We start from the raw sequence: 14,684 nt of genomic DNA on the forward strand, positions 1-14,684 counted from the left end.
CTGGGAGAGAGCCTGGTCTGGAGTGGATGCTGAGCAATACAATACAGTGTCATCAGCATATAAATGAACATTTTCTATTAAAAACATTTTGATTGATGTTATTTTTATATATATAAAGCATAGGAGAGGTCCCAGGTGTGACCCCTGAGGCACACCTTTGGTTATTGTAAGTTACGCAAAACACTGGAGAAGATGGGGGCTGCTGTAGCCAATACATGTATGTGTTTTAAGTGTGTTTTACCCCGCCTACTTTTAGAATTTATTTCCCATTTGTTCACACTGTCGACGAAAAAAAAAGTCCTGTGTTTAGCTAAAAGGAGGGGGTGTCTTCTCTAACCTCTAGCAGACTGCAGGTCGAGCGAGAAGGGGATTGTAGTGAGGCAGATGGCCTTGCGTCCGTTGCTGCCGAGCCCGTCCCAGTGCAGAACGTGGAGGTAGCCGTCTGCAGTGCACACCAGTAAGTCCTCCTGGAGGGACTGCAGACTGGGTGGGAAGAAGAGGAAACACACAAAAATTAGCTTTGAGGTTCAAAGGAAAACAAAATGTGAAGGAGGTAGTAAAAGATAACTGGTGATAGGTAGGAAGGGTGGGAACAAGATAACAAACAGTAGAGTGTTAGAAAACAGTGGACTAGTCATCATCCAGCTGTGCCAGCCTGAAACTTTTACTGGCCAGCTGTGATGAGGCCACGTAGCTGTCCATGCCAAGACCCACTGTCGTCTAACACACAAGGGAACAAACAACAGTGTGTTTGTGTGTCTGTGTAAAGCGTTTGTTGTCTTCTAAAAAGTACAAAAGGGCTAAAATTAAAGAAAAGCACAACCAAGAGTGGAAAAGCAGGAGAGATGATGGGAAGCAAAGCACAGTGGGTTTTCACTGTGGAGGAGGAAAACCGCTCTCAGTGTAGTTTCGCAGCAGGAGACACCCACTCATCTGCTGCACAATCAAGCTGTGCCTGTGAAACGCCGACAGAGTGCTCTCATTCAGACGACTACCCCGTAATCTCTGTTGAGTGCAAAAGAGAAGTGGTGGAGATGTGAAAGCTGAACACAAGGACTAAAAGAGCCAAACGCCAGATAAACAAAAATATGGACAAAAATGAAACTGCTAGAGTGACGGCTCGTATCACTCGGCACGCACAGGCGTCAGGTTGGAGGATGTGAGGCTGATAATCGGAGGTGAAACTACCACAGACTGCGGAAGACGTCTTATCTAACAGACTCCAGTGCTGTTTCTCGGTCTGTTATCTCGTCTCATAAATTTGAATGTAATCTGGTGACTTAATTTTAGAAAAGCTCAAGCTGCAGTTTAAATCCACCCATGTGTTTCCCACAGAATAACAGTGTGACTGTGGTGGGGCATGAGACAAGACTCTCTCTCTTTCTCTGCACAGCATGTGACGGTCTGTGCACCCTTTCAGATGTAATACAACTCCCTCCAGGCGCTCCTGCGCTACCGCATCCACGAGAATAGGACAGAAATGAGATCACAGTGACCTTTGACCTTTCACCACCAAAATATATATTCAGTCCAAGTGTAAGTCGACAATCATAACAAGATATTCCCTCCACGCATTCCTGCAGTGTCGCGTACACAAGAATGGGACAGGAATCAAGGCCAGAAAAGTTTTTTTTTTAAAGAAAATAATGATGCAATAGTGAACTTTACCTTTGACCTTTTGAATAGAAAATGTCAACATAAGCTGTGTCTCAATTTAGGGGGTGCGTCCGTCGATTTTTTTTAATATGTGTAACGCTAGCTATTCTATTGAAACCAAAAAAACTTTTAAGTGTATTCCTCGGTTGTTTAAGAGTCCACCGCGCAACGAATCTCAGGATACGTTGGGCCACGAAGGATGCACCCGATGGATCCGTCGTGGCACGGGAAAAGGAGGACGCATTTGTCGGACTCATCTGAAGGAGCCTTCAAATTGGGACAGCCGCCGACGCGCTGTGACACAATCAGCCTTCAAATCTGCCCTTCGAAGGGTTGCAGCCCCCGAATTGGGACACAGCTAATGTTATCATGTTATCCTACTCAACATGCATGCAGAACTGTTTGTAATCAGTTCATTATTCTGCTCAGGAGGATGTTTGGGTCAAAGTTGAAGATATTCCATCCCACTTTTCCCCCTCTTTTCTCGCCATGTCTGCAGATTCAAGCGTTTCTCTCTACAGCTCTCTCTCTGTGTTTACTTGTGACTGAACGGAGGAGCTTTGCTTCTCACTGCAACTCAACCATCTCTCACTGCGACTGCTGACCTTCAATAAGAGGAAGAAGGGACTCTTTCAAACCACTACTCTGAGCCGGATGCCCTTTGCAGACGGACAAATAGGGGGTCAGCTTTACCAGCGACAACAATGGTGGAAGTTCTTAAAATATCCACTTGTGACCGAGTGAGCAAAAACACCATATTGCAGTTGAAATGATGAGGTCAGCGTGGGCTTCACGCTTCAAATGGAAGGAATGCTTATTTGTAAGTAGGGTAGAAAAACATCAACAGAGCGTGCATTTAGTTTACAGGAAGCACCTGCATTAAGATACACAGAGATCATGTTGTGGCAGTTACAGCATGTGTATGTACTCTCGCTGTGAGAACATGAGATAGGGTCTATGTGAGGGAGAGGAAGACACAACAGGAAACACAAGAGGGAGAGAAAGAGATAAAAGGACATTATTTAGACTTCACTCTACCTGGTGATGGGGGCCTCCAGATCCACAGGCTTCTTCATCTCTAAAGACAGAGCGGGGGCACATTGCTCCTCCTTATAACCCTGGGTCACCTTCACGCGAGGACTCCCTCTGCGCAAACACATTAATAAGTCAATAAAGCTTTTGGTTAAATGACAGATGCATGAAGAAAAGTGTTGAAAGAGAAACAGATACGCGAATACGCCCCGACTTGTCTGACCTCTGCTGGTATGCTGTCTAGGAATGTGAAGCGCACACATCCACCATCACTGCACACACAACGGCGTACACACAAGACATACGCACAAGGCATGAACGCTTGATACCACACGCAGAGTTGAAAGGGTTTGTAAAAGATGAGAGAATAGCATGCAGATACCCTTGTGTGTATTTTAGAAAGCCTTCCCACAGGAGTGAAGGAAGTTAGAGCAGCATATTACATCTTACCAAAAGTATGTGTACAGTCCACATGGTTGAGAAAAATGTAAGATAGCTGTAGCAATTACCAGCTAGATTTCTCTAGCTGCCTATCAGCAACATAACCACAGCAAATACATATTTGGTCGTGAGCAGGAAGGATAAGCTCGTAAAGCACTGCTAGCACTGTTTGCTAGCTGCTCTGACAGACAGCTGCTAGCCAAATGCTAACAGGATGCAGCAGGTTTCACACTATAACACGGAACTTCACACTTTAATACAACACGAACTGCAATAAAAGAATCCAATAAAGGCAAGAAAGCGTTCGACTCCAAGCAGATAAAGGTAACACCACTGATACATCGTGCATAATAGTGATGATTAAATGATTTGTTAATAGTGTAGTCCACTCTGCTTACTTTACCTAAGCATGTGTTTATGAATGTATGTGCTCTGCACTCACTTATACACAGGCTCATAGAGGCACTTGTCGTCCCCTCCGCCCAGCACATCGAACAAGAGGATGTAGCCATTGGCGGTCTGAAAACGGAGAGAAAGGATTGTGATTAAAAGGTTCTCAAACACTTTTTAATATCAGACAGAGACACGGACAAAGAGAGGAGAAACTACAACAAATGAACGTTGGAATTTAAAAGTAAAATGTCATTATTTGGATGTAGTCATAAATTTGCATAATGCTTTTATAGAGAGAAATAATGAGAGAAAGGAAGAGGAAGAATATTGAGAGCAAGAGGGAAGAAAAGGAGTTTATCAGACTGAAAATAGTCCCTAATTACATGTACATAATACTGGCTAATGCGGCCACATGCATATGGAGTTAGGGTCGAAACTTCTCATGTTGTTACTTCAGTTGATGATGTCACCAATTCGACTAAAGCTACAGGTCTAAATCATAGACTGTATAAAAGAGGGCCAAAACATCTCCATCGCCCCCTGCTGACTGGCTGCAGTATAGGTCATAAAGCCCGCCTCCTCCATGTTAACAGATGGGACATGAGTCAAACTATAAAATCAAAATACACGTCAAATAAATGTTTCTCAAACATGGTTTCTGTCATTAAAGTTAGTTATTATCATGCTGATTTACGTCCAAGTGGTTATTGTTCTGAGAAGTTTATTTTTAATGACTTATTTGATGCTGTAAAAAGGATGATTGACAGCTCTGTTGACGAATACGGCTCCTGCAGCCGATCTGTTCCGGATTAGCAGAGTAGAGGAGGAACGGCGAGAGGAGACGTAACTAACACAATCACTACAGTCAATGAAGTTTTCATATCTGTGAACATCTGCTTCAGACCAACACAAGAAGTTAAATTCGCCGACTTGCGGAGGTTTTTCAGTAAGTAAGTAAGTGTTTTGGTTAGCGGAAGAAGCTACGATGGCTCCACCTGCCAATCTCCACTGTGCAGCTCTGGCCTCACCAGAGAAAGCTGGCAGCACCCGTCACGGGGGCTATTTTGGCTTCACTTTTGTACAATGAGAGTAGATGGAGACGCATCGTCCATCTATACAGCCATTGGTCTAGCTCCACAGGCAGGGCCCTTTCACGAACAATTGTGTGAGTGTAAGATTAAACACCATTAGTAAGGATTTAGGGGTACTTCCTTTGTTCTATATCTCCAAGGTAAAAACAATAAAGTTCCAACACAGCCGCTGTCATAATTAAGGACTCATTTGTATGCAGAGGATATGACGGTTGACATTTCTGCACTGCACAGTCCTGAACAGGCTGAGCTGCCGGGACGATTATGTTGAAAGCTGAATATAAATTGGCTTAAAAAACTGAATTAACATAAGTGTATTCAGCCTATTATTGTGTACTGACATCAGCTCATTCACTATTTATGCAGCTCTAAACTGCTGCTGTTATTGATAATGGTGCTCAAAATCAAACATGTCAGCATCGTAACACACATGCAACACACACTGCCGCCTCCATTCAGTGGAGAAGCTCACACTATAAATGATATGGTGTCAAAATATTTGTAAAGTACAGTGTAGCTTAAGCGCTTTTATTCACATGCAGACACACAGTGCTGACAGGGGAGCTGCAATCGAGCCTGTAGACTGAAACATGACACGAAACCTGATCTGAGCTCCCCCGTCAGCGGCAGTGCGCTGTGTAATTTACGTAACACCTCTGTCTTGTTCCAGAACAATCTAGAACCAGCGTGAGGTCAATGTTCAAACCATGATTTTACTGTTTACACTGCTTTAATCAGTTGTGTTTCATTGTATGGAGATGTTTTGCACATTCTTTGGTGGCAGCGCACTAAAGAGAAAACCCGAACCAGAGAGGAATTTAAGCCAGCAGCAGCGTGACGCTCGACTGTAGACCGAGCCAAGCTGAGGTCTGCTAAACCCATCAACAGCCTTGGAGCTCCACAAAGCTGGTGATGAGCTGCAAAGACAAAAACAGCGGAGCAACACTCAAGCATACATAAAAGGTTCAAAATATATATGGAGTCACTTTGGGGACAAATAATACCAACAGAAAGAAAATAAACCTGGATTGTGGTTTGATTTCCAAGAATAATGTAAAAGTTGTGACGCAGATTCAGAGCTTCTTCTCTAACACTCATATTTAATGCAAACAAAATGCTGCTTTAGTATTTTTTGAGGCAGGGGACGGAAGAGGGTAAAGTTGCTGTGTGACACATTTTAGTACACATCTTGTTGAAGCAAGTTTATCTTCTTATAATACCCCACCTAAAGTCTCTTTCCCACTGGTCAAAAAACCCGCTAATACCCAACTTTTTTGCTTAATGGGAAAGGTTACAATCGGCATTCAGACCCAGGTCAAATGACTCTGCAGTAGACCCGGGTAATTATCTCCTCGGCTCTGATCGGCTTTGATGATAACACAAAACCTGTGTCAACACGCTAATCTCCGCCCCCTTTCCGGCGCGATGCTATGCTCTCTGTAACTTCTGTGACTCCTTGTCATCTCAGCTACAAATTCCGCCCGTCTCCGTCCGAGCAGCGCTCGAACATCGTTCCAAATTTATCAGCGCCAAGTTTGATAAATAGACTGAATGAGTAATAGATACAATAAAGAGCAAACCACTGTAACATCTTCACTGTTTACTAATCGGGTTTCGGGTGTGTTTGTGACACAGCAGAAAACGGTGACGCAGCAGAAAAGAGACCGACAGAAGGATACTCCACTAGCAATGGGAACAGAGACAATCGGCATTCAGATGCAGGTCTGAGCGTGCTAATTTGGGTGGGAAAGGGGTATAAGGGTCATCAGAAGCCCCTTTTACACTGCCAGTTAAAGGCGGTAATATTACGCCTCTGCTGTGCCTCATGTACTGTAAAATGTTGTGGCGAAAGCTCAATGTAAAAAGGACTAGAGAAATCTTATGATTCTGCCGCAGCGCTGTAACGAAGGTCCGTCGTTAAGATGCCTTTGCCATTTTATACTGAACCAAGCAGCGCTGGCGTAAAGCAGTGTGTTTTTTCACAGCAAAACGGCCTTGCGGAAGCAAAAGGCGCGTAACGTGTAGACAAACAGCGCAAGCTTCACACACACACACATTGCTGTTCCGCCCTGCCAACTCTGCCGTTAACCCTGATGCTGTTTCGCCTCGGTTACTCTCTGATGCCGACCGAACAACTTCGCCCCAACATTCCTTCTCCACTTGTTTTACATTAAAGATGAAGCGTAACAGAGGTGTAACAGTCCCTTAAACTGGCAGTTTAAAAGGAGTCCTGCAGAAAAGGGAAGGACAAGAAGAAACAGTATTCTCCAATCATAGCAACTTTAGAATTCATCTCTAAATCATTTGGCCTCAAACTGCTATTTAAATGAAACCATTTGAGTAGTCCAGAGAAAGAGGAAATCACTCTTTGTTGGAACTGTTTACAACTCATAGCCATCCAACCAGACATGGCTGGGCCCCGGTTTAGCTAAGAGGTTAAATCGTGCGTCCCATATACACAGGCTGCAGTCCTCGATGCAGCGGCCCCAGGTTCAACTCCCACCCTCTGCCTTTTGCCGCAGGTCATCCTCACTCTCTCTTCCCCTGTTTCCTACATTAACCACGGTCCTTCCTCCCTGAATAAAAGCGTAAAAGGCCAAAATAAAATAAAATGGCTGTAAACCACTAGCTTAAGTTGGTGTGTTGTTGTTTTTTTGTTAGGAATTGTTAGGCCTATCTGTTTATTAACTGTCAAGTAAGTGTGTACGATGAAAAAGTGCAATATTTAACTAAAATAGGGATACCCAGTTTAGGTAAAAGTACCTCAAAAGTTCTAATTGTAACTCTGCAGTGTCGGAGTGAAGTCTCCACTGAAGCCATTTATTCACAAACTCAGACGTGTCTCCCTGAGGGGATCTGTGTGGGCGCACAAAGGAAATGCGAGTGTGACTCTGCCGCTACTGTACTTCAAAAGCTCGTCAATTACAGGAGGCAGGGAATCTCAGCGAGGTATCAAAGATGGGAGGGGGAGGGGCGGGAAAACTATTTGGCCCTTTCATGTGCGGTTTGATCACACACGGTACTTGAAAGCATTCACACGTCCATTCATCTCTTCATGGGACTATGATTCCTCGAGTCACCTCGACAGATATGTGAAAGGCTGTGGATGAAAGAGAAAGAAAGAGATGTCTCCAGGATTCTCGGTGCTCTTGGTTCATTCACACATGCAGAGGTAATGATACAGGAAGAGGCAGGACGGCGGCCATTGTCACCTAAAGGCCCAATAAACACCGTGAGATTCAAAATGCACCGAGGGGCTCGGTGTGGGGGAAGTTCAGAAAGTTCCTCTTTGTGTCCTCTGACCGAAAAAGCTGCAATTTTCTGAACCGGCCAGAGAAAGTCTCGAGAGGATTTCATGAGCTTGCAAGAAAATGGGATGCATCCGCAAATGAGCGATTGCCAGGACCGGCTCAGTTTACACTGCAGATACAGAACCGCAATGCCAACGAGAGCTGCGTATTGCAGAGGATGAATGTGTTTTGATGATGTCCTGCTTTAACCTGCTTTCTTCTGCTTTAATATACAACCTCAATAATTGATATACGAGAGGCACATAATGGTTGATACTATAATTACGGGACTCCAGACACGGCTTAGCTTGAAGTTAACACTTCCTCTCCTGCGGTTGGTACTTTTACACTATTTAAACAAACCATTATGACCTGATGTTGCATTTAAAAAAAGAGGAACATCACAGGATTGATTTAATGCTGCTGCAAGATAACAAAAAAATAAAGAGGAAAAAGCAGACGGGGAAGTCGTGTTCAGGCTTGCAAGTTAGAATGAAAGACGCTTGTTTCTGCAGAGAGTCAGCAGAAAACTGTAAGCGCATACAGAGGCCTCACTTCTGCATGTTTAAACACGCTCCAGAGGTCTGCACACACACGCCTGTAGATATCTGCAGCGGCTCCCTAAAGCAAAGTGCACTTGCGACCACTATTCACAAATACCAGTAGAAATCCGCGCACAAGTCCGAACCGAGCTTAAGGTAGGAAACAGTAGCTGCAACTATAAACAGTTCACAAGCTTGAGTGAACGTCATCGGGTGCAGGGCAGTGAACGTGCATAGCTAAAGTAAACCATTAAAGTAAATGACAGGAGAAATACATACATTGGACCCGTCTGTTCCAACAAGACAGCTCTGTTTAATCAAGGAGGACACGCAGTTTAAAGGAGCACCTAATCCAGTGCAGCCACAGCACAGGAAAAAGTTAAACGCCTCTATGATGCAATCTCAAGGAAATTATGTTTATTGTAGAGCTGCGTCTACATCCAGAAGAAGTGTGGGCGTATGAGAGATAAGATGGGGACTCGGGCGCATTGCAGAAGCATTCGCTGCAGAATATGATGACAGTGCATTTGGAGAAGTCTGCTCCTCGTTTCTGACTCTTGCAATGCATCGAATTACACTAGCTAATAATATGTATTTGTGATGTGTGTGGAACTAAGCCCGTGCTATAGAAAATTGCAGCATAAACCTGGTCCCGAAAAATAAACTCCTTGGTGGAAACATTTTCCTGAGCACTGCCTGTGAGAGTCTAAAAACAGAGAGGGAACAGCTTGGCCTCGGACCGATCCCAAAACACACACACACACACACACGAGGAGCTAAAGGCTAAGAAGTATTTCCCCTGTTTGAGGAATTTCATCCTTTCTTGACTCCAACCACACACACTAAATAAAGTCCACGCCTCTTCTTGCTGCTTTGTCAATTGCTTTAGTAGTGTCTCAAACACACACACACACGCACACAGAGCTAAAGATAGTCCTCGCTATGGTTTAGGAGGGTGATTACGTTAGCCTCAAGGTCTGCAGGGTGTGTGAGCAGCCCAACATCTGGGAAACAGCTGGTAGTTGATTTCTGCTCGGGCAATGTCGCCTTTACTGGTTGGCTGTCCCCTGACGTCTCCGAGCGCACTCGCTCTATAATTAAACTGAAATGCTAATGAGGGTGAGAAAAGTGCCGGCTTCCTTCTTACAGATGAAAAATAGGAAGCTAGTCGAGATACACAGCTTGTGGATGATTTGCATTTTTTGACCTTTAATGTGAAAATGTCATCGTGCCCCTTCTGTGTGCTCAGGCGGAAATATTCAGGCTTCTTCTGCAGACATGACTGAGAGTGATGTAGTGTGAGACAGGCTAAACGTTCTGCTCCACAAACTTGGATTAGCATATAATGTGACAAAAGGGCTTGTTTCTAATTATGCTGTTTATTCACCACAGTAGGGAACATTTGTTTTTAATTGTTTGCGCTTAACCACTTTTGCAGCAATACTTTTTGACAGGACAAGGACTGATGATAGTGCTGCCTTGAGCCCCTTTTGCTTAGTGGGAAAGGTTGTAAATCGGCATTCAGACTCGGGTCTGCCAGACACAACACAGCGAGGACAAAGAACAAAACAAAGAACAAATTTGCTTGGCAACACAGCGAGGTGAGGGAGCTTCTTCTGATCCGAGGGGAAGAAGAAATAAGGCGACAGTTACCGTTTCCGGCGCATTTGTGACGTCAGGCAGTGACGCAGCAGAAAAGAGACCGAAAGGGTCAACGCGCTAATTTTGGTGGGAAAGAGAGCCCCTTCTACACTTTACACCAAGCTCAAGGCGGGATTATTACGCCTCGTCTTTTATGTAAAACGCACACAGGCAGAATGGTGGCGCAAAGTCGCTTCACCTTTTTTTTACGCCGAAACGCAGCGTAGAAACACACACTGTGCCGGCTTTACGCTGCCGTTGCTTGGTTCAGTGTGAAACGGTAAAGGCGGCGTGACAGCAGAGCTTCGTTACGGCGCTGTGGCGAAAACGCAGTGTATAAAGGGCGACTTTGATTCCTTCTGTGCAAAAGATCATTTGGATTCATAATTTCAAGCACAGCAATCAAAAGATGTTTTGCCGTGTTAGTTTCTTTCCAGAAGCCGCCAAAGTTTTCTTGAGAGATGCAAAAAAAATTTAACAGACCGTATTAGACATGCAAAGTGGATCCTTGTTCAACAACATTGTATTTAAAAGTTAAGATTCCTCAGACCTTTTTGATCAGACGTTAGACTCAGTTATATTTTTACAAACTTTAGAAAAATGTCCATTACCAAGACTTAATGTTTTTTGGGTAAAAAAGTGTTTGTTTTCAACATTTCATATTGAAAGAAGGTGCAAATGTCAAAAGACACAAAGCTGAAGAAAAGAAAGAAAAGTGAAAAACATCCTCCTAAAGAGCATCTCAGTGTTGACTAAAAGGAATGATTCATGTGGAGTTCATCAACATGAACTAAAGGGTAATGACAGCAGAAAAGCTGCAACATTTTTGGCATTTAACTGAGATTTGTCTTGCAAATTACTTTCAGTTCAGTCAAAACAACTTTTTGCAACATTAAAGAAGCACTGAAACACGTTTCACTCACACGGTGGACAGCCAGCCCTCTGCACATTAACTTTCCTTACAACTCACTAGTCACAACTCAGAATCAAACTGTGCGTTTGTGGAGCTCAGGAAGTGAGAGAACGAGTGCACCCTGGTATTTTTAACTCCTCCACCTGCTCCCTGTTGTGTTTGGCTCGGTGGGCCAGGCTGGGACTCAGCCCGACTTAACTGTTTTCCCAGACACATTCGCAGCAGTCATTCATGTGTGCTTTGGCTGCACGGCAATAGGTAGGGATGAGGGGAAACACTCAGAAGAAAGGCGGCAGAGATGGAGACCAAAAGGCCAAGAGGTCGTTTTTTGTCTTCGCTATTTTAAGTCAGTCTGCCTCTTCTTTGCCGACATGTCCTTGCATTTAGAACTACTGTTTGATCGACAATTTCTCCACTGTTTTAGCAACCTTTGACAACATTTCTGATAATGTACAAATTAAATCCTGTTCTGTTAATAGAAAAGATTAAACTGCTGCTTCAAAGACTCCATGACATTCACTTTGGAAAAAAAAAACCCTGCATATGTGCGTGTGTGTGTTGTCGTTGTCCCTTTCACACCTGATACAGTATGTTCAGCAGATTGGCTTCAAGGACAGCTTGTGTTGTTTTGGGAAAAACATACACTGACGTCCTCTTTACTGACCCCTCACCAGCCTGTTGTGTCCTTGACTGCATTTCCTGGCACTGCTTATAAATATGTAGGATTAGCTGCTTAAGTCAGATATTAGATAAAACATGAAATAAAACAGAGATACTCATTTCCTTGGTTATTGGGCTGCAACAATTAGAATAAATCAGTGGCTTTCTATCCATTAAAGGGGGGGTATTACGCTAATTTAAAGCTTCATGTTTCACTCTGTGATGACTGTGGAGTAGCTTAGCATAATTTACAGTTAAAAAAAACTCAGAATTTTCCTCACACTGGTGCTCTGTGCAGGCCCTCACACAGCCTCTGCCTGAAACGACTCAGTCAGCTCTGTCCCTTTAAGAGACCCCGCCCCTATAAGCTCACTTTCTTCTGATTGGCCAGCTCTCCGAAGCCGGCCAAGGGGCAGAACTCAGTGTTTGAGGCACACCTCCTACTCTGTGGCCGTGTAACAGAGTAGTCGGCAAAAGATAAACTTAACTTTATCGACTTAAAAAGGAATGTCTGGAGCTCTCGCCCTCTGGAAAGTAAACACTGATGTCCTTCCTTCACCAATGTCTCCGAGACATTCTTAACCAACTTGACGAACTGAGCCCTTGAGCACAGTGGTGGAGTGAAACAAATTTCTGAGGCAGACTGAGCTGCTGGGTGGGCGTGCCCTTGAAACGTGCCGGGGGCAGGAAGTTCTGCTATGTCTCGGGCAGATGCCCAAATATAGAATTCCATCACTTTGTGACATCACAAAGTGAAGCGTCTGGAGAAGTGTCTCTGAAAGCAAGCGTTCACAGCAGCCTGCAGACTTTTTTAGCAGGGGATTACTCCAACATACTTTTACCTACAGATTTGAAACTTCACCCATGTTTAGTCTGGACATCCAACATTGTACTAGAGATAGACCGATATGGTTTTTTCGGGGCCGATACCGATTATTAGTAGTCAAGGAGGCCGATAACCGATATTTGGAGCCGATATTCATTTACAGTAAAAGTTAAAATATTGGCGTCAAAATTGTGAATAATACAAACTCCAACACTTAACTTTGTTTAAATGCCTTAAAGCATATGTTAATTAAACAAACAAACAAAAAGCACAGGGAGTTCCCAGGGTCAGCAGCATCTCTTATAAAATTAACTGAAAAGTTTTATAAAGTAAATGAAACAAAGTTAAATAAAATTTGCAAAGAAATGAACTCTTATCGGTCTTCAGATTAAAAAAAAAAAAAAAAAGGCTGATGCTGATATGCGTCAAAATGCCGAATATCTGCGCCGATAATCAGCCCGGCCGATAATCGGTCTATCCCTACATTGTACATTATATATATGTCTTAAAATGTGAAACAGCATAATAATAACATATTAAAAATAATAATCAATCTTGTTTTCACACAGAGCAGCCATAAGCTGAGGGTCTCAATGTATGAATAAGAAGCTCTGACCAAGCCTGAAGAAAGCTTATTATAAAGCTTGCCCCTGGAGAAATTGCCAGCCAGAGAAACATTTGTACAAGGAAGTGTGTTGGTTGTGTAAAGAAGTAATACTACTATTATACCCGGCATTACTTGAGACAGATTATCCCAATAAGAAGGGCTGCATTCGTTTGTCCAATCCAATTGCTCATCATAAAACATAACTCTTTGTAATGCTCATCTGCAAACACTTAAAGGCAGCTCACAGTCAACAAACACACAAACAAAAAGCAGCCCGTGTACGCAGTGGGCACTAATGACTCCGATGAATCAATTCTATGCGTGCGGGTTTTTTTATGCAGTCTGCTTCTGTTCTGCCGTCCCATGTGTTGCTCACATGGCCTTTGGAAGCCCATTGAGTCATCTGCTGACTCGGGCGCTCGCCTTGCATGTCATTACTCAACGAGACACTTCCATCGCAGTGTTAGCTTAGCCGCGAAGAGCTCGACGAACAACCCACGAATGAGCATAGCGAGAAGAGAAATTGTCAGAGGTTAAAGTGCAGTTGTTTTTTACTGTATTACGTCACACATATCTAGTTCTCTAGTTTAAGCCCTCTTTCTAAGAACGCTTAAACTACACTATAATCCTTGCGTAAAACATTTTCCGTCAAACAAAGGCTTCAAGCGCGACCTTATCCTCGGATGCTGTGTGTTTATTTACATGAGCATCTAGAGATAAACAGCCACTGCTCAGACTTTTGTGTCTGCTTCAACATGTTTGACACAGCAGATGCAGCATCCGTCTGCTCCTTCTCCAAAGTCACAGTATGTATCGGGACATTAGTTAAACACAGAGAGGGCTCATTACCGGGGATTACGCCTGCTTAGAGTGATTTACATCCTGAACATAAACAACAACTCGATAAACTCAGCCATGAAGCACTGTGCTGTCTTAAGGGAAACTGTGCTCAGTGAGGGTTTCAGTACCTGCTGTATCTTACTGAACAAGGCCACTGTGTGTACTGTATCATGTGAAAAGTATACTTAGCTTTGCTCCTGATTTAGTGGAACCTGTGTTGTAAATAGTGGAATAGTTGATTGAAAAACAGATTAAGAAATGATAATGCACATTTTTATGGCACGCATATGTTAACCTAATTATGAAACTTCCTGTAATACATTTTTATGAGCGATAGATGTAGTCTGGGGAAGTGCAACAGATTTGACGATCCGTGACAGCGTAGGAAAGGTCTGGCTAAACGAACAGCAGTAAGCTTGTGTGGGCTTACATACAGAAACATGCTGGCGAGGACATATTCATCTCACATCATCACCATGGTAATGAGCATGAATTTTTTAAATCACGTCTTTTAGGCTTTGTGGGATGATCATTTGCATAATTTTTTGGGTTGTGGGTTGTTCTCAAGAGCTAAACCAAAGCAGGGATGTGATGGCAAAGGAAGGAAGGTCCTGGGGGGGGAAACACAGTAGTTCATGATTATTTTAAGAGGGGGGAAAAAAACAGATGTTGGCTGTGTGCCCTGTTTTTAACAGATTCAGCATTGTGGTGAATTTGTACTGATTTGCAAGATACACAAAAAATGAGGCCTT

General features: G+C 43.5%; 1 protein-coding gene across 1 annotated transcript in view; it reads right to left on the minus strand.

Moving 5' to 3' along the window:
• ric1 (RIC1 homolog, RAB6A GEF complex partner 1) overlaps nt 1-14,684 on the minus strand; it is a 35,947-nt gene that overhangs the window by 14,073 nt on the left and 7,190 nt on the right. The window contains exons 3-5 of the mRNA XM_069673386.1: nt 3,572-3,648; nt 2,695-2,802; nt 338-483 (exon numbers count right to left, since the gene is read on the minus strand). Coding sequence (XP_069529487.1) covers nt 338-483; nt 2,695-2,802; nt 3,572-3,648 — 331 coding nt within the window. The remainder of the gene's footprint in view (nt 1-337; nt 484-2,694; nt 2,803-3,571; nt 3,649-14,684) is intronic.

This window comes from Semicossyphus pulcher, unplaced genomic scaffold (genome assembly GCF_022749685.1).
Source record: "Semicossyphus pulcher isolate SPU_LCO1_2020_fin unplaced genomic scaffold, fSemPul1.0.p SCAF_22, whole genome shotgun sequence".
Classification (NCBI taxonomy): domain Eukaryota; kingdom Metazoa; phylum Chordata; class Actinopteri; order Labriformes; family Labridae; genus Semicossyphus; species Semicossyphus pulcher.